The sequence below is a fragment of the Periplaneta americana genome, chromosome 14 (genome assembly GCF_040183065.1).
Source record: "Periplaneta americana isolate PAMFEO1 chromosome 14, P.americana_PAMFEO1_priV1, whole genome shotgun sequence".
NCBI lineage: Eukaryota > Metazoa > Arthropoda > Insecta > Blattodea > Blattidae > Periplaneta > Periplaneta americana.
The window spans coordinates 4270639-4298388 of NC_091130.1; the positions used below are offsets into that span (position 1 = coordinate 4270639).

General features: G+C 37.8%; 1 protein-coding gene across 1 annotated transcript in view; it reads right to left on the minus strand.

The window, feature by feature from the left end:
* Positions 1–1296: 1296 nt before the first annotated feature.
* The window catches only part of LOC138713966 (lachesin-like), a 794574-nt gene continuing 768120 nt past the window's right edge, over positions 1297–27750 (minus strand). The window contains exon 9 of the mRNA XM_069846547.1: positions 1297–2632. Coding sequence (XP_069702648.1) covers positions 2556–2632 — 77 coding nt within the window. The 3' untranslated portion in view covers positions 1297–2555. The remainder of the gene's footprint in view (positions 2633–27750) is intronic.

The following is a 27750-nucleotide window of genomic DNA, read 5'->3' on the forward strand; positions in this document are numbered from 1 at the left end:
ATTTCAATCATTTATTATCATAATACACTGCTCTCTTAAACTCACCGAACATATTGGGAATTAAATCAATGGCTTTCCCGAAACACGCTATGAAATGTTTCATATAAAACAATTTTTATCTCGAAAAGGAAGCTGAAATGAGCAAAATTGCATTAAACTTTTTTTGTTTGAAATATCTCAAAGAATAATATCCTGAAATTATTTATCTCACTTACGGCTCACCCTGTATATTCTTTATATACTCTATGATACACAATTTAAAAAAAAAATAGTCACTTGTACCCTTCTGCATATAGTTTCGTGTGATCTTGGAAGAGTTGCAATCAATTTCGTTATCTTTCACCAGTCCAGGTAATCCTTTATAAATTGGTAATTTCGTATGAGGTAATTAGTATTCCATCTGTTTACAGTATTTTTTAAAAAATAATACGACTTTCTACTTACTGTGCGGAAATATCATAAAGAGATGAAACACCAGTGCCTTGAAACGAAGTTAGTATGACACGAAGTTACCTTGACTAGTACAACATTATCCCAAATTGACTGTGTAGGAATGGAAGAGAAATAAAATACACACCCTGTGTAAGCAAAATCTTATGATACGAATCTACTGGGTGTTCAGTTCAAAGTGTGTCATGGCTCGCTGTATATCGTTATGTGGCTAGTCGTTGAGCCTAGAGAATTAAATCTTCCTACACTTCCGCAGAGGCGTATTACCTATGTGCCAGAGAAGTTGCCTAGCAAGTACGGCGTTCATTCTGAAGAGTACTTACCGATACGTACGGTAACACCTGTAGTGGCAGGAATGTGAACTGTTTGGAAACACATACTGAGGTGAGTTTTTTTCTTACTATCGGGATATGTGGACAGGGTTAAGACGATTGCTTACGTATTTGTTGACATTAACTTCGACGGTCAACATGGACACGGAGCATTTGATTTGTTTTGTGGAATGTTGCCGTACGCAACCGATGATAACAAATACCCTGCGTACGACTTGCCCGCGCAAAACACAGTTCGAAAGAGGTTATGGTAGCACACAGACCGTACAGACCGCCATCTGTTGCTACGACGTTCAAGTTATACCATACACGTTCTCAAGTTCAGATTGAGGCGGTTCCTCGTACATGATGAGGAAATTTTCATTAGATTAGTATTTCGTGTTAATATTCTTATATGGATAGTAAGTGTGGGACGTGTAAGTAAGTTTCAGAATGTGAGACGGAAGTAACAGGTGGACAGGAAACATGTGTCCAGGCGTGGAGTTGACTGATGAGGGAATGTATGGATTTTGCCTGCGGGTGGTCAGTAAGATGACGCCAAGCCAGGTTCCAAAAGAGATGATCTGGTATATGTCAGAGAATTGTCAGGACGCCGGAAGTAAGGGGATGTTCTAGTTAACGAACAATTTTTTAAGAACGCGTCTTAAGTGACGTAAGTGTAATCATGGCCAATCAGGATTCTTAATAGAGACACGTGATATATAGATAGGAGGGCGAAATTGTATGTTTGGTGGTTGAAAGTAGAGGATAGATTTGGCAGATACACAGAAGGCAGATAGACAGCGTTCGGAGAGGTCGAACTCAACATATTCTCGGCAAACCTAACTCGGAAGTATAACAATTTACGGACTTAGAATTTTTTTAGTGGGTGTAGTAAGAAGTCGTGTGTTGCATTATTATTATAAGTCTGAATTTTTCTCTCATCACGTTATCAACTGTCCGTTATATTACTGGTGTTTTATAGTACAAAATATATAATTACGTGAGCTCAGAAATTAGTCTACCAACTTGCGGGAAGTGAGAGCGAGATATTATACACTTGGACGCGCATTTCTGCTAATCTGAAACGAACACTTAATAATAATAATAAACGTTTTCATAGTTCTTACCAACAACTTCTGGTGTGCGCCTACATCATTTCAACCTACGAGCACGTCTCCCAAACCCCATGTCCCGACCGTTTTGCAGCTGACCTGGGACCTCATCCTCTACCGGAGTAATCTCGAGGAGGCTTGCGCCCAAATTAATCAGTGTACGTAGTTAATTATTGACATCGACGTGCCTCCTCGAGATACTTTCCATATACGACTGAGCTGGCAGCCGAGGGCGACGATGACGACCGACGACCGTCGCAGATTCTGGCGCCCCAACGAGGTGCCTACCGTCGCATATTTTGGCGCCAAACGTGGGGCGACAGCTGTAAGATTGAACGCCTTGATTAATAGGCAACTTCTTTGACATAAAAGCTGAAACTCGCTTCAAATCGCTGAATCACAACAGTGACGTCATGAAACACTTTGAAATGAACATCCAGTACTCCGTCGTTTAATTCACGTCGTGTTTAAGAATTCAATCTCTTTAATCGCCTCACCCTGTATATAGAAATGCAATATCGAGATAGTTCACCCGGAACGAAAACGTGGTTAAAAGATATGACGTTTATCTCGCTGACTGTGAATTAATTCAAGAGGCCTGATTACTTTGTTCTCAGTGGTAAGGGTCCTTTCTTCGACGCACTGGTGGGGGGTCAGCACAAGAAGCAGGGTTGAGCGTTCAGTGACCGGTGAGCAGCATCAGCAGGCCTGTGAGCATGAGGCGGGGCGCCGCCCACCTCACCACCGTGGTGCAGCCTGCAACAACACAGCACAACACCTCATTATACAGGGAGTACCTAAATTGAGCCTACAACTGCCAAGGACACACAACTGCACAATTAGAGATAGGAAACTAATACATGATCATGAAATTAGAAATAGTGAACAAATTAATATTCCATATTGCAGATTACACAAGAGCAACACAAACTTTTTAATTATGGGAATGAAATTATATAATAAGCTCCCAAGTCAATATTATAATAGTAAGGTAGGTGTCCCTGATATGGCCATGCTAAGGTTTGAGAATTTTTCTAGCCGCCATTTTGAAAATAAATGAAAACCACTTTTTTCTTACTCGTTCTCAGTCTAATGGACTTTCTTAAAACAATTTCCTTTCCCCATAAAAATAGCTTTAATTGTCCAAAAAGTCCCAAATTCCAAAAGTCTACCTAGTGGCCATATCAGGAACATGTGCACATGATATGGCCACACTTGTTCCATGTTCTACAAATCGTGATTGTTTTCAGTTTGATAGCGCAGTTGTGCTAAAATTAAATAATTTTGGTGTTAAATGAATAAAATGACACTCAATAATCCTTTTTATAATTCTAAAGTGTAGGTCAAAACAGGTTTTTCCATAAAAAATTAAGTTGCTTTTCTTAAAATACAAAATTTTTGCGTAATCCCAGCTATAAGGCATGTAAATTTGTCAGGTGAAAAAAATAAAAGTGAAATGAACTTGATATGGCCATGGCGCATCTGATATGGCCATAACAGGAGCAGGTAAGCTTTCACGAAAATCGTTTGATTATGAACAACTAGTAAAAGATACGCCATCAACGACAACACCAATCAACAGAACATTAAAAACTGAACGGAGTACGATGGTTTTCATGAAACAAGTATTTGAAAAACATGCATAAAACAAAGGAGACTTACCAGAGAAAAATAAGAAGAGGTGACATGAAAACCGCAAAACAGGCAACTGACGCCATATTGCTCAACCTGACTGGATGGAAAACGATCAAGTGACATGCCAGGATGCCCTTTCACTGGATCCTGCTGCAATTTAGCGGAGTTTTTGGTTAACTAACTCACAATAGGGGGGTGGCTATATCAGGAACATGGCCATAACAGGAGCACCCACCTTACATTATGCAACGAGCCTATAATGGTAGTAATTAAGACGCGAGTATGTTTATGAAATGAGCGCAAGCGAGTTTCATAATTTTCATACTAGCGTCTTAATTACCATTATAGGCAAGTTTCATACGACTTTTTATGCTCGACCATATTTCTAACTTGAAATTATTCATAAGTAGGGCTAGGATTTTGATGATCTATAAATCATGAAAAAATGTCCTAAAAACAATGCATTTATGAACTAAAAATCTTTCAAAAATGCCCTAAAATTGATCTTACATAATTGGCTTAGTAGGAATATTAATATTTAGACTAGTAATTAAATTCAATTCTAGTACCAACATTGAGTACATCAGTTATTCATAGATTTCAAAAAGGCATATGACTCGGTTAAGAGGGAAGTATTATATGATATTCTTATTGAATTTGGTATTCCCAAGAAACTAGTTCGATTAATTAAAATGTGTCTCAGTGAAACATACAGCAGAGTCCGTATAGGTCAGTTTCTATCTGATGCTTTTCCAATTCACTGCGGGCTAAAGCAAGGAGATGCACTATCACCTTTACTTTTTAACTTCGCTTTAGAATATGCCATTAGGAAAGTTCAGGATAACAGGCAGGGTTTGGAATTGAACGGGCTACATCAGCTTCTTGTCTATGCAGATGACGTGAATATGTTAGGAGAAAATCCACAAACGATTAGGGAAAACACGGAAATTTTACTTGAAGCAAGTAAAGCGATCGGTTTGGAAGTAAATCCCGAAAAGACTAAGTATATGATTATGTCTCGTGACGGGAATATTGTACGAAATGGAAATATAAATATTGGAGATTTATCCTTCGAAGAGGTGGAAAAATTCAAATATCTTGGAGCAACAGTAACAAATATAAATGACACTCGGGAGGAAATTAAACGCAGAATAAATATGGGAAATGCGTGTTATTATTCGGTTGAGAAGCTCTTATCATCCAGTCTGCTGTCCAAAAATCTGAAAGTTAGAATTTATAAAACAGTTATATTACCGGTTCTTCTATATGGCTGTGAAACTTGGACTCTCACTCTGAGAGAGGAACATAGGTTAAGGGTGTTTGAGAATAAGGTGCTTAGGAAAATATTTGGGGCTAAGCGGGATGAAGTTACAGGAGAATGGCGAAAGTTACACAACACAGAACTGCACGCATTGTATTCTTCACCTGACATAATTAGGAACTTGAAATCCAGACGTTTGAGATGGGCAGGGCATGTAGCACGTATGGGCGAATCCAGAAATGCATATAGAGTGTTAGTTGGAAGACCGGAGGGAAAAATACCTTTAGGGAGACCGAGACGTAGATGGGAGGATAATATTAAAATGGATTTGAGGGATGTGGGGTATGATGATAGAGACTGGATTAATCTTGCACAGGATAGGGACCGATGGCGGGCTTATGTGAGGGCGGCAATGAACCTTCGGGTTCCTTAAAAGCCATTTATAAGTAAGTAAGTAAGTAAGTAAGTAAGTAAGTAAGTAGCAACATTGAATTTTACTTAATTTTTCTAAGTAGTACACTTTAATTAATTATTTTACCCGATGCAGTTTCATGTAGTCCACCACAGGCCACTCTTATCCGGAACTAGCAGGTAGAGAGGAGTCTATATTAAAGAGTTGGACTGATGCACTAAGTGGGGGTACACCAAGTTAGAATACTAGATTTGTGTAGAAAAACGATTAAAATAATACACAAAATAATAGGTATTAATTGAAAAAAATATGTAGAGAATATATTAAAGGAAATAAATAATATTTTGCATTAATAATGAGGATTTATAGCCAAAATTAAAAGAAAATACCCCAAAAATGACCGAATAAAACAAAAAATACTCTTATGAGTTATAATAAGTACAACATGCAAAAGAATGCCCTAACAAATACGTTTTAAAACACTCAGTTTATCACATAACATATAAATACTAAAGCAGCTATGTTTCTGGCTTACTAGAAAAAAGATGCAATTTCATCAAAACCCTAACCCTATTCATAAATATTCATGTTATTCTTATCTGACCGGGGAGCGGAACTGACCTTGTGAAATATCTCGTAAATTGTGAGATGTGCGCAGACGCGAAAGTATTGATTTTTCCGAGAAAGGAATGTCATTGACCTTGATATAATCTAGAGAGTAAAATAAACATTAATCTTGATATAACCTTGAAATTGATTTAGACATTGAAAAACGAGATAACAAATTGAATTTATTTGAATATTATTTACAATTAACGCTAATTATTATAGTAACAGAACATAACCTTCTTGCGACAGTATTGGATTTCCAGCCTCCGTGACGTTTCGCTAGTTGTCTTTCGATTGCATATCGAGAATAATAGATACTTGCGCTTTCATATTGCTACAATGGTGTTTTCTGATTGGTGGAACACCTGAACTTTAATGAATAGGTGTACTTTAATGAGGTCCATTAAAGGGCTGCTATCAGGTGTATAATTACTATACATTTCGGCATGGTCGAGCATAAATTACCAATCAATAGCCACAAGTACCTACGTAGGAGACATTGGGCCCATACCATCTTTCCACGACTGTTCCAAAGGTTAAGGGAAGGAGGGCACGTGGTGCCAAATTAGAATTCCATTTCCACACAACTATTTTTGCTTATAAATTTCGACTCCGACATTTCCGGACCATGGTTCCTTATATCAGATTGATACATGTGCACTTCGCCATCATTCCTGAAAGTTTGTAACACCACCTCGGAAACACCCTGTATACCTAGAGGTAGTAATATTACAAGCAATTAAAATATCACATTTCTGTAAAATTAACGACATCGAAAAATCGAAAAATCTAAGGAGAATTGGGAGGAAAATTTAAAAGGTACGCAAAACGCGTCCTTGCAAGGGGTTGGGGGCTGTACAAAACTAAATATGTGAGCTCCAAGCCTGTTGGCCACTAGTCTCACTCCGGGTTACGCTGCTCCCCTGAAGGAGCTCTAGAAAATTTTGAAGGGGAAGCCGAAATTGGACGTAACCTCTTAGGTACCACATACGCGGGGGGGGGGGGGGGCTGACATTGATAAGTGATCACGGAACGGGGCGAGGAGGAGTTGGCTGGTGTTTGCCGTTAGGATGGCAAGACGCCGTCATCTGTTGTTCGATGACAAGGCAGGTGAAGGCCGTCGGAAGAAGCGCCGTGAAATCTAATCTGCAATTTGAGAGGTCCCTGTCCTTTCAATTTGCGACTTATTGAGTGACCTCGTATATTTAATAGACTATTAATATTATCTGAACTAGGGCATACATCGTTTATAATAAAGGTGGAATATATATGGGGAAGGGGATATAGGGCCATGGCCCATTTCTTATAGGGTTCATCCCGACATTTGTCTTACGCCTGAGGAAAACCACGGAATACCTTAGGCAGGATGAGTTGTCTCATATAAGAGACTAGCCAATTTGGCTATTATGTAGGAGGTCATGAGCCTTGTTGATTTGTCTCAATTTCGAGACCAGCCATTTGGCTATATGATGGCTCAATTGCGAAGAGGGGGGAGAGATGTAATTGTTAATTAATTTAGAGTTAATTAGGGAGATTCATGGGGATATGAGTGCAGGTCCGTGGCCCATTTCTTTTAGGGCTCATCCCGACATTTGTCTTAGCGCCTTAGGAAAACCACGGAAAAACCTTAGGCAGGATGAGTTGTCTCAATATCAGAGACTAGCCAGTTGGCTCTTAGGTTGAATGACTCTATGAATCGATGGATATATACTAGCCAATTGGCTCTATTATAGTTCCATCGATCAACAAAAGTAGATAATGTTAGGGAGGGATTTTGTTTAGCCCAGTTAAGACAAGGTCATTTTACAGCGGTTGCACTATCCAAGGAGTCTCATGGAGTTGAGTCGTGGCTACCAAAACCTGGGAGTAACGCCAGCCTCCCTGTCCTCCTGCCTCAATAGTATAGCTAATGGACCTGTCTGGTGTCTACGCCGTAACCTAGGATCATACTGGCCGAGGCCAGATATGAGCGGGTTGGGGTTAGCACGAGCTTCCGCATACAGGTACCTAGCCAGTCGAGCAATGAACTCGTCTATGGTTGGCAACTCTAGTTCATCATGGAACTTTCTTCTCGAGGCGACTCGGGGGAGATGGGTAATGAGTCGAATCACCTGGTTTTGGACAACTTGGAGTTTACGGAGATGGGACACTGCCGCAAACCCCCATGCGGGTGCGGCATAGGTAATGACAGAGCGAATGAGGGCCTTATACATGGTAAGTCCTACCCTCAGGTTGTCAAGAGTTAAGGCCGCCAGAATGGGATAGTGTCTAACTATCAGCCCGTTGGCCTTACGAAGAAGGGATTGGATGTGATCTCGGAAGTTGAGATGACATCTAGGTCTACATAAGATTTAAGCATATATGTATAATACATAATGAGAAAGTGTGTGTAGCCTTAATGAATCCGGTTTTTTAGATTTAGAATAAAATGTATTAGGAATCCAGGCGGAAGTTTGTTTAAATTATTGTTTACCCAAAGCAATATTCAGGATGTCTTTTGTTCGGTAATGTAAGTATCAATAAAACATTTCGTATGATAGACTCTCAAGTTCTGTTAACGACTATAGTACCATCGGGGACCGCTTGGAGCGCCACTGTAGTGGAATGTAAAATGAAGACTTTTACGAATGCAGAACGAACGACCTCTGTGCGTGTTTTGGTTTCATGAAACAAATTCTGTCACGCAAGTTCAAAGAAATTTTCGTACTAGATACCAAAAAGAACCTCCTTTAAGACCGTCCATTTACCGACGGAATACGAATTCTTTTGACACAAAGTGCAAACTCACAGCAAACAGACAGGTTAGTGGAAAGCTTTGGTTTCTTGCTTGAAGGACATTCTCTTAAATATCACAATGTGTTCTGTGGAACTTTACTCTTAGGCCAACTGACTTCGTTCTTTACTTGTAAGATGAGTTTTTCTCAGATTCTATTATAGTGGTGCACAATGCTATCAATAAAATGACAGTTATTAATAACACTTACATACTTATTTACTTACTGGCTTTTAAGGAACCCGGAGGTTCATTGCCGCCCTCACATAAGCCCGCTATCGGTCCCTATCCTGAGCAAGATTAATCCAGTCTCTATCATCATACCCCACCTCCCTCATATCCATTTTAATATTATCTTCCCACCTACGTCTCGGCCTCCCTAAAGGTCTTTTTCCCTCCGGTCTCCCAACTAACACTCTATATGCATTTCTGGATTCGCCCATACGTGCTACATGCCCTGCCCATCTCAAACGTCTGGATTTAATGTTCCTAATTATGTCAGGTGAAGAATACAATGCGTGCAGTTCTGCGTTGTGTAACTTTCTCCATTCTCCTGTAACTTCATCCCCCTTAGCCCCAAATATTTTCCTAAGCAACTTAATCTCAAACACCCTTAATCTCTGTTCCTCTCTCAGAGTGAGAGTCCAAGTTTCACAACCATACAGAACAACCGGCAATATAACTGTTTTATAAATTCTAACTTTCAGATTTTTGGACAGCAGACTGGATGATAAGAGCTTCTCAACCGAATAATAACACGCATTTCCCATATTTATTCTGCGTTTAATTTCCTCCCGAGTGTCATTTATATTTGTTACTGTTGCTCCAAGATATTTGAATTTTTCCACCTCTTCGAAGGATAAATCTCCAATTTTTATATTTCCATTTCGTACAATATTCTCGTGACGAGACATAATCATATACTTTGTCTTTTCGGGATTTACTTCCAAACCGATCGCTTTACTTGCTTCAAGTAAAATTCACATGTTTTCCCTAATCGTTTGTGGATTTTCTCCTAACATATTCACGTCATCCGCATAGACAAGAAGCTGATGTAACCCGTTCAATTCCAAACCCTGCCTGTTATCCTGAACTTTCCTAATGGCATATTCTAGAGCGAAGTTAAAAAGTAAAGGTGATAGTGCATCTCCCTGCTTTAGCCCGCAGTGAATTGGAAAAGCATCAGATAGAAACTGACCTATACGGACTCTGCTGTATATTTCATTGAGACACATTTTAATTAATCGAACTAGTTTCTTGGGAATACCAAATTCAATGCAATAGTACATAAATATACCCGCATTATCAATCAATCAATCAATCAATCAATCAATCAATCAATCAATCAATCAATCAATCAATCAATCAATCAATCAATCAATCAATCAATCAATCAATCGATCAATCAATCAATCAATCAATCAATCAATCAATCAATCAATCAATCAATCAATCAAACTCCTGCATCTCCTCATGAGGAGCATAGGGCATTCACAAAGTGCCTCCATCGGACCCTGTTTGTAGCCAAGTTCTTCACTTCGCTCCATGTTTTCCCCTCCCTAGCAATTTCCTCCAAAACTCTTCTCTTCCATGTACTTTTTGGCCTTCCTCTTGTTCTACTACCCTGGGGGGTTCCAATCCAAAGCCATTCTTTCTACTGCTCCATCTTCTTTGTGCCCTTTCCAATTCCACTTTCCTTTTTTGATTTCTATTGTGATTTCTTTGTGATTTCTTATCTTCCACAGTTCTGAGTTTGTGATTATATCTGGCCATCTAATTTTTAAAATTCTTCGTAAACATCTATTAACAAATGTTTGCAGTTTATTTTGTATAATTTTACTTGTTTTCCATGTCTCACAGACATATAATAAGACTGATTTTACATTAGTGTTAAAGATTTTAATTTTTGTAGATCTAGATATAACATAAGATTTCCATATTGGGTACAACTGGGCAAATGCACTATTTGCATTTTTTATTCGGTTCTTTACATCCTCAAAGGCTCCACCATCCTTGTCAATTATACTACCCAAATATTTAAATTCTTGAACAGTATCAATGTTATTATTATTTATTATAACTTTATCTGTCTTTTTACTATTTAATCTCATTTCTTTAGTTTTCTTTACGTTTATTTTCATATGAGCCCCTTTTATTACTTCTAATAAAGTATTAACTTTATTCTGCACATCACCAAAACTATGGGAGAGCAAACAGATGTTATCAGCGAAATCCAGATCTTCCAAGGTATCATTTAATCTCCATCTTATACCTATTCTAACATTGCCAACAGACCTTTCCATAATATCGTTCATAATAATCAGAAATATGATCGGAGACAGAATACAACCCTTTTTCACTCCGCTGTAGTTATATTTTCTGACAGCATACCTTTATGTATGGCATTACAAGTATAATTTTCAGACATAAGTACCGGCATTATAGAATTAAAAATTTCATTCTTCTCTAATAAAAAGGTAAAGGTAAAGGTATTCCCGTAACATGCTATGAAGGCACTTGGGGGGCATGGAGGTAGAGCCCCATGCTTTCCATGACCTCGGCACTAGAATGAGGTGGTGTGGTCGGCACCACGCTCTGACCGCCTTTTACCCCCGGGAAAGATCCGGTACTCAATTTTATAGGAGGCTGAGTGAACCTCGGGGCCGTTCTGAAAGTTTGGCAACGAGAAAAAAATCCTGTCACCACCTGGGATCGAACCCCCCACCTTCCAGTCCGTAGCCAACTGCTCTACCAACTGAGCTACCCGGCCACATTCTTCTCTAATAATATTGTAAAAAGCACTGGATATTGTCTATTATGAGAATAATTTATGCTTAATCTACACAACCACATTCCCCAAACACTTTTACTCGTCCCAATAATAGTGTCATCTATTGAGAACTAGCGGAATTATTTTAAGGGGATGTGCTACTGAAAAATATCAGTTTTTGAAGAAATTTCATGTTTTTTTTTTACTCTAAAATATTTTACTTACAAGCCATGCAAATATTCATATAATATGTGAAATAAATCAAATTCTGATTTTTGAGTTCCAAAAACGAAATTTTGAACATTACCCTTGCTTCATATGCTAAATTCCAATGCTCCATTACCACAAGCTGTCTTTCAGCTATAATATGCACTATAAAAAACATAGAAAACTCTTGTTTTAGATTCCAAAAAACGGCTTCCAAAAATAAACGTGTTATTTTCAAATTTTATATATTTTTTAAGTTATTTCTTGACTTAGGTCATTGACATTTTCCAGATTAATTCATAATCATGATCACAATATGCTGTTAAAATTTCAATACATTATCTCTTAAAATGTAGAAATTAGAAAATTCAGTAGCGCACCCCCTTAAAGTTTGTCAATCTGTTATATTTTTGGTTCAGACTTATCCAGTGTTCAAGGTTACCCGACCTAGATAGGAAGTCAAACCAAGGGTATAACAAATTAACAACTTTGAAATAGTTCAACTAGTTATCAATAGGTGACACTTTTACTGAGACGTGTTAAAATATGTTGGGGAAAATGATTATGTAGATTAAGTGTAAATTATTCTCATAAATTCATAATAGATAATATCAGCGGTTTTCATTAGAGGGAAATGACATTTGTAATTCTGTAATGTGGGTGTATTTATGTATTATTGGCGACACTGTCTGAAGTCTTCGGCATTTGTGCATAGAAGTAATCATTAGATAAACCACACTTACACGGGGAAATTATCGATCACTATCGATTAGTAGGAGTCAGGCATTTTTGAACTCCTAAAATTAATTTCCGATCTATACAATGCGTTTCAAATCGTTCTTGAGCTCAGTAATCAACAGTAGTTCATTGGAACAATATTTGAAGTTACGAGCATTCATCAACCCTTAAATTCACTAAATATCCTATAGGATACAACAGCTTAATGTATATATACAGGGTGTTTCAAAAATACGGGGCATAATTTCAGGTATGTATTTCCCACATGTAGACAATCAAAATAGTTCATTACAACATGTGTCCGGAAATGCTTCATTTCCGAGTTATGGCCTTCACAACATTGAAATTCACCGGAACGTTTTTCTTTCCGCAGATCGTTGTCATTACAGAAGATGTTCAAAATGTCCACCTCCTGCTTGAATACAGACCTCACATCGATGTCTCATTGACCTGCGAACACGATCCCAAACTCCAGGAGTATTGCGTATGTCCTCAGAACATGCCACAATTCGATTCCGAAGGGATTCCAAATCAGCACCGGAGACGAATAAACCAATTATTTTAAATGGCCCCACAAGTAGAAATCGAGAGGGTTCAGGTCAGGTGAGCGTGGAGGCCAAGCAATTGGGCCACCTCTACCTATCCATCGATCAGGAAACCTTCGATCCAAGTACCGGCCACCCGTACGACTGAAGTGTGCAGGAGCGCCATCATACAAGAAGTGAATGTGTTGACGATTGATCAGTGGAGTGTCTTCGAAAACATGAGGTATGGTTCCGGTGAATTTCAATGTTGTGTAGGCCATAACTCGGAAATAAAGCATTTCCGGACACATGTTGTAATGAACTATTTTGATTGTCTACATGTGGGAAATACATACCTTGAAATTATGCCCCGTATTTTTTAAACACCCTGTATATATATATATATATATATATATATATATATATATATATATAAACGGCTGAACGGATTTTAATAAATGATTCCTTATTTTGAAGCTTGGAACCCAAAGTTTTTCAGAAAAATAGAAGTTTTCAGTGAAATATAAATTTTCCTAAACCATTTTCTTATTTTCCAAAATCCATCTGTCGTCAGTTTTGAGAAATAATGACTTTTCAAAATAAAACAAAACACAAACACTACAATAAACAATAAGCTCTTACACGAAGGCCATGACCTACAGGATTCCTGACATACTTAGAGTTCAGATGGGTCAGATTCTTTCACATCATAATGCCAATATGTCGATCTTCATTTGTGTAATTTTTTGATACTGTATAAAAATAATTTACAAGATGTAGAAATTGCGTTATTACCACCAATAACAATCATTATAACATACCTCAAGAATTATAATATGAACAATTATCAGAACAATTTTTCTATTAATTTTATTAAGTGGTTTATATCACGAATGAAATCAAGTCTCATTCTCTGGTCTGTAGTTTTCCGAGTACAGTTGTGTGTGTATTCGATATTAAGAACTACAAAACTTAAGAACGTTTGGTGACATTATTACCATTAAAAATGAAATATTATTATAGTTAATGCTACACATAATGGTATAAGGATGATATGGAAGTGAAATCTTTTGGGGCCTTAAGTAAGTAGACCCAGAGAAAGAAGATTTTATATTAGATCTTCATTTCTATAATATACTGAGTAACGACTGAAAACAATAAAATTACGTAACAGCGTGGTCGATCGACGGATGTTGCGTCAACATTTGTTGAGACTATAAATTAGGAATGCCTATAACATCGACATCAACGTGAAGTTTCGATTTTATGAACGGGAACGTATAATCTCATAAACTTCTTTCCATCTGACTGTAGATAATTATTTGAAGAGAAGTAATATAATGATAACGAGATACTAAGATTATTGTTGTGAACTTAACACTACTTGTATTAAACTTGTAGGATATGTGGAAATCAAACCACAGTATAGAGAACATATCTCTATCCTGTGATCAAACAGTGGTTTTCTTCCTGCTCACAAGGAAGTAATGCCATTGTTTAAAACTTCTGTTGTACGTAATTTTGACGTATAATGGATAAACAATTGATCCTCACTACTTTTCCCGCCAAGAGAGCACCTCCTTCTTCTAGCTATGCCTCCGTCTTTCAGTTGCTGACTATAGTAGTCGTGACAGCAGGTTGCAACTTACACGCTTGGCCAACTTATTATGAGATATAATTATTTGGAAGTGTACGTCAGATTTACGTATCAATAGTATTAATAGAAACATTTTCTGTTAGTGCAGTTTATTTATTCCCTTAAGTGTGTTTTATCTAACAAAGTAACACTGGATGAAAACTTACGTGGTGATCGACACTACTCTGCAGATCATAGATGAAAGTTCAGATGATGATGATGCTGATGATGACGCTGAAGGCAATGTAGAGATTGAATATGAAACTTGTGACAATGACAAGGATCTAAGATACAGTAGGAGAGATTGAGAATCACGTAGAAGGCAAGGGAATGGAGAAAGGGGCAAAAAACAAGAAAACAGGAAGAAAAGAAAAGGAAAGGAAAAGGAAAAGGAGAAGAGAAGAGAAGAGAAGAGAAGAGAAGAGAAGAGAAGAGAAGAGAAGAGAAGAGAAGAGAAGAGAAGAGAAGAGAAGAGAAGAGAAGAGGGCAGAGGGGAGAGCGCAGAGGGCAGAGGGCAGAGGGCACGAGGACCAGAGGGCACCAGGACCAGAGGGCACCAGGGCACGAAGGCCAGAGGGATCGAGGACCAGAGAGCACGAGGGCCAGAGGGCACCAGGGCACGAGGACCAGGGGGCACGAGGACCAGGGGGCACGAGGACCAGGGGGCACGAGGACAGGAGGGCACCAAGGCACGAGGACCAGAGGGCACCAGGGCACGAGGGCCAGAGGGCAGCAGGGCACGAGGACCAGGGGGCACGAGGACCAGAGGGCATCAAGGCACCAGGGCACGAGGGCCAGAGGGATCGAGGACCAGAGGGCACGAGGGCCAGAGGGCACCAGGGCACGAGGACCAGAGGGCACCAGGGCACGAGGACCAGAGGGCACGAAGACCAGAGGGCACGAGAACCAGAGGGCACCAGGGCACGAGGACCAGAGGGCACCAGGGCACGAGGACCAGAGGGCACGAGGGTACGAGGACCAGAGCGCACGAGGACCAGAGGGCACGAGGGTACGAGGACCAGAGGTCACGAGGACCAGAGGTCACGAGGACCAGAGGTCACGAGGACCAGAGGTCACGAGGACCAGAGGGCACGAGGGCACGTGGGCCAGTGGGACGAGGGCACGAGGACCAGAGTGCAGGTGGGACAGAGGGCACGAGGATCAGAGGGCACCAGGGCACGAGGACCAGAGGACACCACGGCACGAGGACCAGAGGGCACGAGGACCAGAGGGCACGAGGACCAGAGGGCACGAGGACCAGAGGGCACGAGGACCAGAGGGCACGAGGACCCGAGGGCACGAGGGCAGGAGGACCAGAGGGCACGAGGGCACGAGGACCAGAGGGCACGAGGGCACGTGGGCCAGAGGGACGAGGGCACGAGGACCAGAGGGCAGGTGGGCCAGAGGGCACGAGAGACGAGGACCAGAGGGCACGTGGGCCAGTGGGCACGAGGGCAGGAGGACCAGAGGGCACGAGGACCAAAGGGCAGGTGGGCCAGAGGGACGAGGGCACGAGGACCAGAGGGCACGAGGACCAGAGGGCAGGTGGGCCAGAGGGCACGAAGACACGAGGACCAGAGGGCAGGTGGGCCAGAGGGCACGAGGGCAGGAGGACCAGAGGGCACGAGGACCAGAGGGCACGAGGACCAGAGGGCACGAGAACCAGAGGGCAGGTGGGCCAGAGGGCACGAAGTAACGACGACCAGAGGGCACATGGGTCAGAGGGCACCAGGGCACGAGGACGAAAGGGCACGAGGACCAAAGGCAGGTGACCCAGAGGGCACGAGTGCAGGAGGACCAGAGGGCACGAGGACCAGAGGGCAGGTGGGCCAGAGGGCACGAAGGCACGAGGACCAGAGGGCACCAGGGCACGAGGACGAGAGGGCACGAAGGCACGTGGGCCAGAGGGCACCAGGGCACGAGGACGAGAGGGCACCAGGGCACGAGGACGAGAGGGCACCAGGGCACGAGGACCAGAGGGCACGAGGACCAGAGGGCACGAGGGGACGAGGACCAGAGGACACGAGGACCAGAGGACACGAGGGCATGAGGACCAGAGGGCACGAGGACCAGAGGGCACGAGGACCAGAGGGGAACCAGGGCACGAGGACCAGAGGGCACCAGATCACAAGGACCAGAGGGCACGAGGACCAGAGGGCACGAGGGCCAGAGGGCACGAGGGCCAGACAGAGGGCACGAGGACTAGAGGGCACGAGGGCATTTTCATAACTCTAACCTACAATCCGCAATGACCTGAAATAGCTATTGCTTCACTCCCACATGTGAAACCGACTGATCGTTCTGACATTGTTACTTGCGTTTTCGCATTGGAACTCAAGAACTGAAGATGTATAGGTTAAATAAAAAGTATTTAGCATGAAGAAAACCATTCAGAGGGGTAGGCCTATGTTTCATTATTATGGAAACAAATAACTTCCAAAATGTCTGGTATTCTTCATTGGAAATAAATTTGAAAAAAATTTAATTTGAACTTCTAATGAACTTAGTTAACAGCATTTGCTGCACAAGCCACTAATATGCTATAACTTTAATAGAATAGAAAAAAAAATTGGTAGGAAAATTAAATAACCAAAATTACAGAATACTATAATAATGTACAACATATAAAATATGGACATTGCGATAATTGTTTTCTTTACGGTCCGACAAGGTTTAATAAACTAGTGTGAGAAATTAAGTTTTGCCAACTTAAGGGTTAATGAAATAAGTCTGAATAAATCAGGGTCCCGTTAAAAAATTCTGCCTTCTCATAACTTGATGGACGACCATTGTTTAGATGCACTGAAAACTGAAAATACTGCGTAACAGCGGGAAAATAAGCAAGGAGATGAGCCTTCGGTTTCACTGCACGAGGCCTGCTATTTGAATACGGAGAAAGCACTTGAGATGCCGCTTTCTGTGTGTCGAGCCAATAAAGAAGGAAACATACATTACACTGCAGTCCCGGCCTTCTGGAGAGCACCCACGTAGAAACTATAAAACACGACAAAAGGAATAACTTGGTAAGAAAATAACGCGTCTTCTCTGTATGATTTAAGAAGTCGTATGCCGGTCTCTGGGGAGGCCATGCATTTCGACTCTGAAGAGTACAGCATGGTGCTTGGAATATATGATGATATTTTTATTTGATTATACAGAACCTTGGTGGACCGCCTGAAAGTCCCAGAGGTACAGTATAAGGACCATGTTCCTTCTGCATTGTCTTGCAACAATGATTCCGAACCAATTTGCCTTCGACCACGATATAAAAGGAAAACAAAGCCTTTCTTTTATAAACACAAACCTTACTAGATGATTTTACTACGTAAGATATATCATATTCTTCTTTTTTTGGGCATTGAAATGAAGATTCTTTTTGAACTTTATTCCTGAAATGAATAATCTTAAGTAAAAGTTCTTGTGTTTCTAGTACTTCGAACAACGGAGAAATACATACATGCACTAGCCTGCAAAAGAAATGCCGATACGAAATTATATCGTTTTCCGAGGACTTTAGCAAACATGACGAAGTGGAAAGCTATTTTCCTGACATTAGTTTTTAAAAACATTTAAATACTACTTTTATAACATGTCCACGTTGTTATTTGATATGAATTGATTTTAAATTATTCATATACTGTACTTTTATTTTACAACATTACTAAGAATACTACACGAAAATAGTGAAACTGTAGTTTATAATTGAGACAGGAAAGTCAAAAATTCCCTAACTCCAATAAACCAAATTTTACAGGAGAGAGAAAAAACTTATTATTTCTCTTACTAACTTTAAATATTATACATTTATCTATTAATATTGTGTAAAATTACATTCTTTATCAATTAAATACTTCTAAACCTAAATTTTTACATTATCTTACGATACAATTTGAAATAAACACTGCTGGAGTTAGTGGTTTTCTGACTTCCACAGTGTATGAATTAAGAAAAGTGAATAAATATGAGCCATGTGAAGAAAAAAAGATGACAATATCATAATTCCCTTATGAAACATTGGAATATACGAGAAAATGGAAGTTTATTACTAAGACTAGCCGTACCCGTGCGCTCCGCTGCACCCGTCAGAAATAAATATAAAGTAATTACAAAATTAAAATAGGACATTTGATCCAGGGAACATTCGTGTTTGATATAAGGGTAAATCGTTTATTATGTTACTTAATTTAAATTGTATTTGCATAATTAAAATGCGATCATTTTCATCCAGAGACCACTCATTTGGTCATAAAAATTATTTTAGGAAATACAGGAAACGAATGTACAGAATAGCCTATCAAGTTTTCTGTGCATAAGAATCTATTTTAATCTTACCTGTCCTCAATTCACTCACAAGTTACTGTAATAACATTATAGCATTATATCCATCTAGAGAAACTACACTTTCCAATGGTGAATTAATAATTAATTATACAAATCGGTTAATTTAGCTTCCGATATTACTTCATACAAACACAGAAACATTCCCTGTAGGCTATCTTTCATAGCTTTCGATTGTTGCTGTCCAAGGCCCCTTATAGACGAAGTCATTTGTTTTTTAATTCATTACACGGCCTTAGATGGCAGTTATTCTAATTTTAAACTCATTTATCTCATTAAATATCAGTCCTATCAAAATTTTTCAAGGAATAAAACTTATCTTAAATTATTTTTAAAGAAACGTTTGTTATGTAACATTTTTCACAAAAATTAATAATAAGCGAGATATTTGGATTTATTTAATTCAGGCTTCCTTATAACCCCCCTTTTAAATAATGTGTTTTGAATGCCATATAGCCTAAAATCTAAGTTACAACGAACTTAATTTATATTCCAATTTTCATCGAAATCAGTTCAGCCATTATCGCGTGAAAAGGTAACAAACATACAGACAGACAGACAGATAGACAGACATACAAACAAAAATTAAAAAAAAGCGATTTTCGGTTTCAGGGTGATTAGTTATATATGTTAGGACCAATTATTTTTGGAAAATCGAAAATTACCAGAAAAATTTCGACTGCAGATTTATTATTAGTATAGATTAACATTGCTAGGCCTATATTTTTTTAAATTTCAACTTTATTAGACAGAAAATCACAAATTGCCATAAAGCACATCAAAATACACAAATAAAACCACAAACAATGTTAAAATGTTAATACAGTCTCATTCATGTTACAGATTCTGTTTTTTCTCTCACTCTCATGATCTTCCAGTGTATCTAGATTCTAGATTATTGCTGTCCGCAAACAGAGTTTGGTAATTCATCCTACTTTCCTCAGAAATGAACTGCATTAAAGTTTGCAAGTCCTTTTGCTTTCTTCTTTCAATGGCAATGCTGAATTGTACTTCAGTTGACTGGGGAATGATGCATCTGTATTGGGTTTCTGGAAGTTAATCGACTCGATATTGTGCCTTTAATAATCTTACTTACATGGATTTCATAGATTTTTGTGACATTCTGAATACCGTATCGTATCACTTTACTCGGCTGGTTGAGCGATAGTATTGCCACCTACCGGGAAATTAAGCTTGGAATGCAAAAACTCTCTTATTCCATGGAGTAAGTGGAGTTCTGACTTCCACGAGTTTTAAAACAGCCCCCAGAATGCAGATGGATGTCGATATTAGTGTATTCTTGCCTTCCACGCATGCGGGACAAACTGAAAAGCATCATCCAGCCCATAACTCAATTCTGTCAACAATTGGAGGTAATGGGTTTTTGATCTCCCTGTCTCAATTATACAGGGACATCATTTTATTTTTACTAACATTTTTAATATTAACCTGGCTATACCTTTAGAGAACCGGAAACACCGCTTGCTCTCCCCTCCAAGACTGGAGTTCGATGATACTGGCGTAAAACACAAATCACTCTACTAGGTATAGGATGGAAGAAAAGTAGTTAATCCATTTACGTAAACTAGGAAATATCGCGATTTTGAGTTTGATAATTTTCATTAGGTTTTTCTTTAATCAAAGTACAGTACTGTATTAAGAATAAGTGTTTTTACTCACGAAGTGAGTTATCCATGCGAAAGTATTCATTATGCAGTGTATATTATACTGTCTACAGCACATCAGCGTACAATATAGAGAAAGAAGTTAAATTGAAAAATAATCATAATATGAATATTTAAACACAATTTTGAAAATGGTGGCCGTTCATTTCGATACAGGCTTCAGTTCTTTTGTGCATATTATCGCACTATAGACTATTGCATCTAATTCCAATTGCCAGTTTCGTCCTTCGTACTAGTAACTCATGTTAAAATAATTCTATACCTACTCTACGTACTGTTAATTCAACCTTCACTTCTGCCCGACCCGAAAATATAAAATTACTCAGACATGCTATCTACTGTCCGTACAAGTAGTTATGCCGCAGGATTGTAGAAAGGGAGTAAATCACATGACAGTTAATTACTTAACGAGGCCCTTTTATTTAAGTTAAATTAAACAGCTGTATAATATTACGTAAACTTCCAATTCCTAAGAGAAATTAATGTTTTCAGAAAAGAGCTAAGACAGCCCAGCTTTTACAGAGGGGCGAGCAGAAGCAGGTGGGAGAAATCGGGATGCGACGTAGGCAAACGGACAGTACCTGTGCGAAAATATGATTCAATATTGAAAGCTCTTTCGTCACTGGAAAACGCGAACATATTTCTGGAACGTACTATACTCAGTAACTCAGTACTGCTTACTATCTGCGGTCTTGGTTCTGTGTGGAGTTGGAACTTCCTTAGTAGAAGGGGTGGGAGTGAAGTACATTCAAAAACTCAGGTACAATAAAAATTGAAGTAAAAATAAAATGATGTCCCTGTAGTACTCCACAGCCTTCCTTATTATCCATGGATGCTGTCATTGTTACAATCGATATATACGGCCAGTTACATTGCATATTGTATTAACAAGGAATGTATCAATTTTATTATAAATATAAATATAAAATTTTATTATAAATAGAGATAGAGAACTGAAATTTGAATCTAATTGAAACATTCAACTACATATTTCTCCTATTGTTCGCGGCCCCCCCCCCCATTAACAGCTGTTCGGTCCCTCAGAGGGCCGCTGTCCCCAGGTTGAGAATTACAAGTTGGAGGCATTTTCTATGATTTGTTCAAAGCCTTTGACAGTATTAATCATAAAATGCTGCTAGATAAATTAGATTATTATGGAATTAAAGGTGTTGCACACCAATGGTTTTACTCATATCTCATAGATAGGAAACAGAAAGTCGAAATCAATACAACTACGAAATCTGCCTCGGCATGGGGAACTATTAATAATGGAATTCCTCAAGGATCAATATTAGGTCCCCTACTTTTTCTAGTGTTCATAAATGATCTTGACCCCCTAATAAAAGATGTAGATCAAACCATATTATTTGCAGATGACACAAGTATAGTAATTACAGCTAATAACTCCAACACATTCCAATCTCCAACAGAGGAAATTCTCCTCAAAATATGTGACTGGTTTTCACTCAATAAATTGGTATTAAATTGTAACAAAACTAACATAATTAAATTTACATCCTGTCCAACTTCAACGTCGCAAATTTCTAGCGCAATAATTAACAATAGATCCTATTAGAAACAACAACAACCAAATTTCTTGGCTTAAAAATCGATAATGTGTTAAATTGAAAAAATCTTATTAAAGAAATTACCCCCAAACTAAATTCAGCATGTTTTGCTATTAGATCTATGCAAAAGATAGTAAATATCAATTCCTTAAAAACAATATACTTTGCATACTTCCACTCGATAATGAGTTTTGGAATAATATTCTGGGGAAATTCCACAGATAGTAACAGTATATTCCTACTACAAAAAAAGAGTAATTAGAATAATAGTAGGTGCCAAATCTAGGGAATCGTGTAGGACTATTTTAAAAAAAACTACAAATAATGCCCATGGCTTGTCAGTATATCTTTTCATTAATAATCTTCCTCGTATGTAATCGTGAAAACTTTGTAACTAATTCAACAGTTCATAGCATAAATACACGTCAAAAAATGACTTTCATACTCCATCGGCAAGTCTATCGTGCTATCAAAAAGGAGTGCGTTATATGGCAGTAAAAATTTTTAATACCTCCCTATCTATATAAAAAATGAAACTCAAAACATAAGATTATTTAGGGCCAAATTAAAGAAGTACCTAATTTCTCACGCCTTCTATTCTGTAGGTGAATTCATGACATTTAATAACGCTTCATGAAATTGATACTAAAACTTTGTGTTGTACTAGTAGACTATATTCTGTATATATTTCATCTAGACTGTGACTATAAATTAAGACTTTATAATAGTATTAATTTTTTTGACTTGTTCCATATTCTAGCTGTGAACAAGGTATGAATACCATGGAATGTTAATAAATACAATACAATACAATTAATCTAAGTTATTTACACATTTTTACAATTATTATTATTCCCAATTTATTCGCCAGCATATTTGCTACGAGTTGCAATAACACGGATGTCTCGTGTACATAGCCGAAGTGTGTCGTACTGATGTACAAAATAAACATTTCTACACTTTAACAGCACGTAATAACACTTGAAAAAAATAAAATAAAGTTGTACAAACACGGCTGAAAGCAATTATGAAGCTGATGGATACCAAACCAGAGACCTGAGTTCACCGTTCTAATTAAATAAACATATTATAAATAGCGACGTGATGATATCCGACAACTGTGCTCTTCGCAACTGTTTATTTTCTGATAATGTGCGAGAAAATACATTTTATCTCCGGGCGTATTTATATCTCATCTCCTTGATTTAAAGCGAACAATGTTGTGGATATTTGTGTTGAAATATGTTAATTGAATTTGCAGTATTTTGGTATAAATTCTGCCCAACCACGTGTTAAACATTCGTTATCATGGCGTTTCATGCACTTATAAACCACTACATAAAACATCACGCAAATGAATCAATGTAATCCTCTTTCGAAATATTTGAAACTGGGTCTAGTCAGAGTCGAACTCAGAACAGAAGAACGCTGCCTAAACTTGTAGATGGCCTTCTGATGGCAGTTGAAATTTCTTTCTCCAACAGCGGTGGAAAAGTTTTTTTTTTTTCGTTGTTGGTAACTCTATAGCATCTATTAGATGCTTTATAGTTGTGCTAACAGATGGAGTTACTTGTCAACAATGTGACGCTGAAACGTGTGTTCAGGTTACTGCCCAGCGACAGTATGATGTATTTATATATTTGTGACTAGCCGTACCCGTGCGCTCCGCTGCACCTGTTAGAAATAAATATAAAGTAATTACATAATTAAAATAGGACGTTTGATCCAGGGAACAACTTTTACAACAGCGCAAGATAATCTGCTTTCCTCATTACCCAATTTTTTTTGCATTGCATTTATTGCATATATATTTTATGTATTTTAACACGATTCAATTGAGCATAGTTAAAATTTGAATTATAAAATAATGGATTGCGAAGCTAACGTACTATTACTGCATACTAAATCAATACACTCTCGTTGTTCGTTAATTCTCTGAGATTAAAATGAGTGTACATAAATATTATTTTAAGAAATGCAGAAAACGAATGTACAAAATAGCCTATCAAATTTTCTGTGCATAAGAAGCTATTTTAATCTTACCTGTCCTCGATTTACTCAGACGTTACTGTAATAACGTTGTAGTATTATGTCCATCTAGAGAAACTACACTTTCCAATGGTGAAATAATAATAATTACTTATACAAATCAGTTAATTTAGCTTCTGATATTACTTCATACAAATGCAGAAACATTCTCTGTAGGCTATGTTTAATAGCTTTCGATTTTTGATGTCCAAGGCCCCTGTTTCGATTGTTGTTGTTCAAGGCCCCTTATAGACGAAGTCATTTGTTCTTAATTCATTGCACCATCTTAGATGGCGTTATTTTAATTTTAAAACTCATTTATCTCATTAAATATCAGTCCTATCAAAATTTTGTAAAGAATAAAACGTATCGGAAATTATTTTTAAAGAAACTTTTGTTATGTAATATTTTTCACAAAAATCAATAATAAACGAGATATTTCGATTTATTTAATTCAGGCTCCCTTATAACTCCCCTTTTAAATAAAGTATTTTGAATGCCATATAGCCTAAAATCTAAGTTACAACGAACTTAATTTATATTCCAATTTTCATATAAATCGGTTCAGCCATTATCGCGTGAAAAGGTAACAAACATACAGACAAAAATTTCAAAAATGCGATTTTCGGTTTCAGGGTGGTTGATTATATATGTTAGGACCAATTATTTTTGTAAAATCGAAAATTACCAGAAAAATTTCGGCTACAGATTTATTATTAGTATAGATGATTGGTTAATACATTTGTATTGGAGGGCAGCTTGATATCATGATCTATGAAGGAAGGGTTGCTATAACAACAAAGATTCATTAAATATTATAGCATGGCAAATTGGTTCATAATGTTAACTTTATGGCACAAATTATGTGTTATAATAGAAGTTAAAGTATTTTTTAATTTACCCCGGTAATTTCAGTCAGTTTTATACCGAGTACAACTTGTTACATCATCTTATTCATGTCACTTGCAGTTATTCATTCGGCTTCCTTTGCCAATGGCTCTTAATGTCTTCACCTTACTGAATATTCTGTAATGTTATATTAATGTTTAAAATTAATGTACAAAAAATATATATATATATATATATATATATATATATATATATATATAATTTCAGCTACGTCTATGCAAATCTTCTGAATTTAAACTATACATCATAAAGTTCAATTTACGAGCTTATTTTATAATATTGCATTGGTACAAAGAGCATGCATTTAACTTATTTAGGCATTAATTTGTGTATTTATTTATTTACACTAAATTAAATACATGAAACGTTAAATGAAGTTAGAGAATAAGATTTTTTCTTATTCCAGATTCATAGAATTTTATCTTTATTGAGGGAAAACATTAATGATTTCATGAACTTGTGAAGACAGGAAGAATTTCCGACATCAGTCGTCAGATGGCTCAGTCAGCACTCTTTCTTATAATAGTGAAGTTGTTCCCTGTAACTGACCGGTAGAGTGCATCCCGAAGCCCCTTTTTATTACACGGTTTGTACGAGACTGAATTGCGACATTCTGGAACGTATTTCAATATTTCTACCTTGCCGAAAGCACTAATTAATAAATGGGGAATATATTTCAATATTTTAGCTGCTTTCTGTATATCATTAAAAAGAATTCAGTTTTGTTTTTTGTTCTAGTCCGAATGAAACATCTCCCTAGTGCAATCTAGTGGGTGGAAAGGGAAGCACATCAGAATTTGATTGGTTATCTAATTAATCAGCATTCCTCTAATGGCGAAACGAGTGGTTTTTGCAATGGGGGTGGGGGGAGGGAGTCCCAACAACGCAATCCACGCAACCGCGTTTTCACACACGCGCAAATGGATTTTTTACTACAGGCAATATACAAAACATCCGACATTAGTCTGGTTTGCAACTCCACATTAATGCTTCTGGATCGAAGCGTAGTTGGTTGATAGCATGGATTTTGTTTAAAAAAAGGAACAGAAATTTGTGTTTCTTTCTACTAAAGTTGAGTTAAGTCGAGGGGTCACACATCATATATAACGTATGACATAAAAGAAAAATCTTGCGAAATTCGACTGGTTAATGTAAGCAAAATTCTCATCGGGATTTGAGTTGTAAGTCAATATTTCACATTGTGAGGTACAGATGGCTTTAACAGCTAACCACTGAAAAAAAAAATTATTTCTCTGCTAATCATTGCTTTGATGTATGATGAGATTATCGGGAGGTAATGAAGTCTGCTTTATATACTCTTTTTTCGTCAGAAATGAAATGAAAGTCTGTCAGACGACCAGAACTGCACAAAGAGGCAATCAAACTAACCAAATAAACAATCAAATAACCAACCACCAACCAAACGAATAATTAAAGAAATAATCAATCAACCAAAAGCAACCAACACATACAATGAACCGACCAAATAACCAACCAAAGGAATAATCAAATATGCAAGTAACCAAAAAAAAAAAAAACTAGAATAAACAACAAAATAACAATTAGCGACTAACCAACCAAATAATTTAGCAAGCAAATAATCAAGGAAATGACCAATTACCGATTAACCAACCAATAACCAAGAAACCAAATACCCAACCAACAGAAAAACTGACCAAAAGATCAATGACCGAATAATCAGTCAACCGAATAACTAAATAAATAACAACGATCCAATAACCAATCAAGTAACCAACCGAATAGCCAATTAACCAACGAATCCTATAACTAACTTAGCAAGTAATCAACCAACTGAATAACGAACCAAATAACTAACGATCCTAATAACTATGTAAATATCCAATATCTAGCCAAATTACAAAGCAACCGAATAAATATCTAAGCGAATAACAAAACAAGAAAATAATCAACTAACCAAAAGATCAAGAAACCTAATAAACAATCAACAACGTAATCGGCTAACCGAATAATTAACTAACCAAATAACCAAACGAATAACCTATCAACCAACGTATCTAAATTTAACAAAAATATTGGTCTTGTAAACCAAAAATAAGGAACACCTTTCAAAACTTCAGAAATAATAACTGATCCATCAATCCATCCATCCATCCATCCATCCATCCATCCATAATTATACATCTAACCCATTCATTCGTCTATCCTTCTATATATCAATGAACTTCTTTCCATGGAAACCGTATGCTGTGAAAAACAATTGAGGCGTTCAGAAGTCAACATGATTAACTCCACTTTTGGTTATTTCAGAGTTTCTAAGTTGGCAGTGTATTAAATTGACCATATTTTCAGTGGTCAATGCGATTAACTGCATAGTTCAGTAAAAAGCCCACAGAATGCAGTATTCTTCTTGACTACATCACAGAATTAATTATGTGTATTTAACTTTAACCTTGAATATCTAAAAATCTTTGGAAAAGGAGTTAATCATGTTGACTTCTGAACACCTCAATTTACATTAAACTAATGAAGTAGTTTTGAAACATAAATGAATGACATTACATGAGTTCTTCAGTGATATATCTTGTGGCGTCAGATTAACAATAATTGTTAACTTGGTATCTATAATTGACTCCTCCTGAACGTTAGGAAGCAAAGAGGAATTCGAACTCCACTCACTCACTCACTCACTCACTCACTCACTCACTCACTCACTCACTCACTCACTCACTCACTCACTCACTCACTCACTCACTCACTCACTCACTCACTCACTCACTCACTCACTCACTCACTCACTCA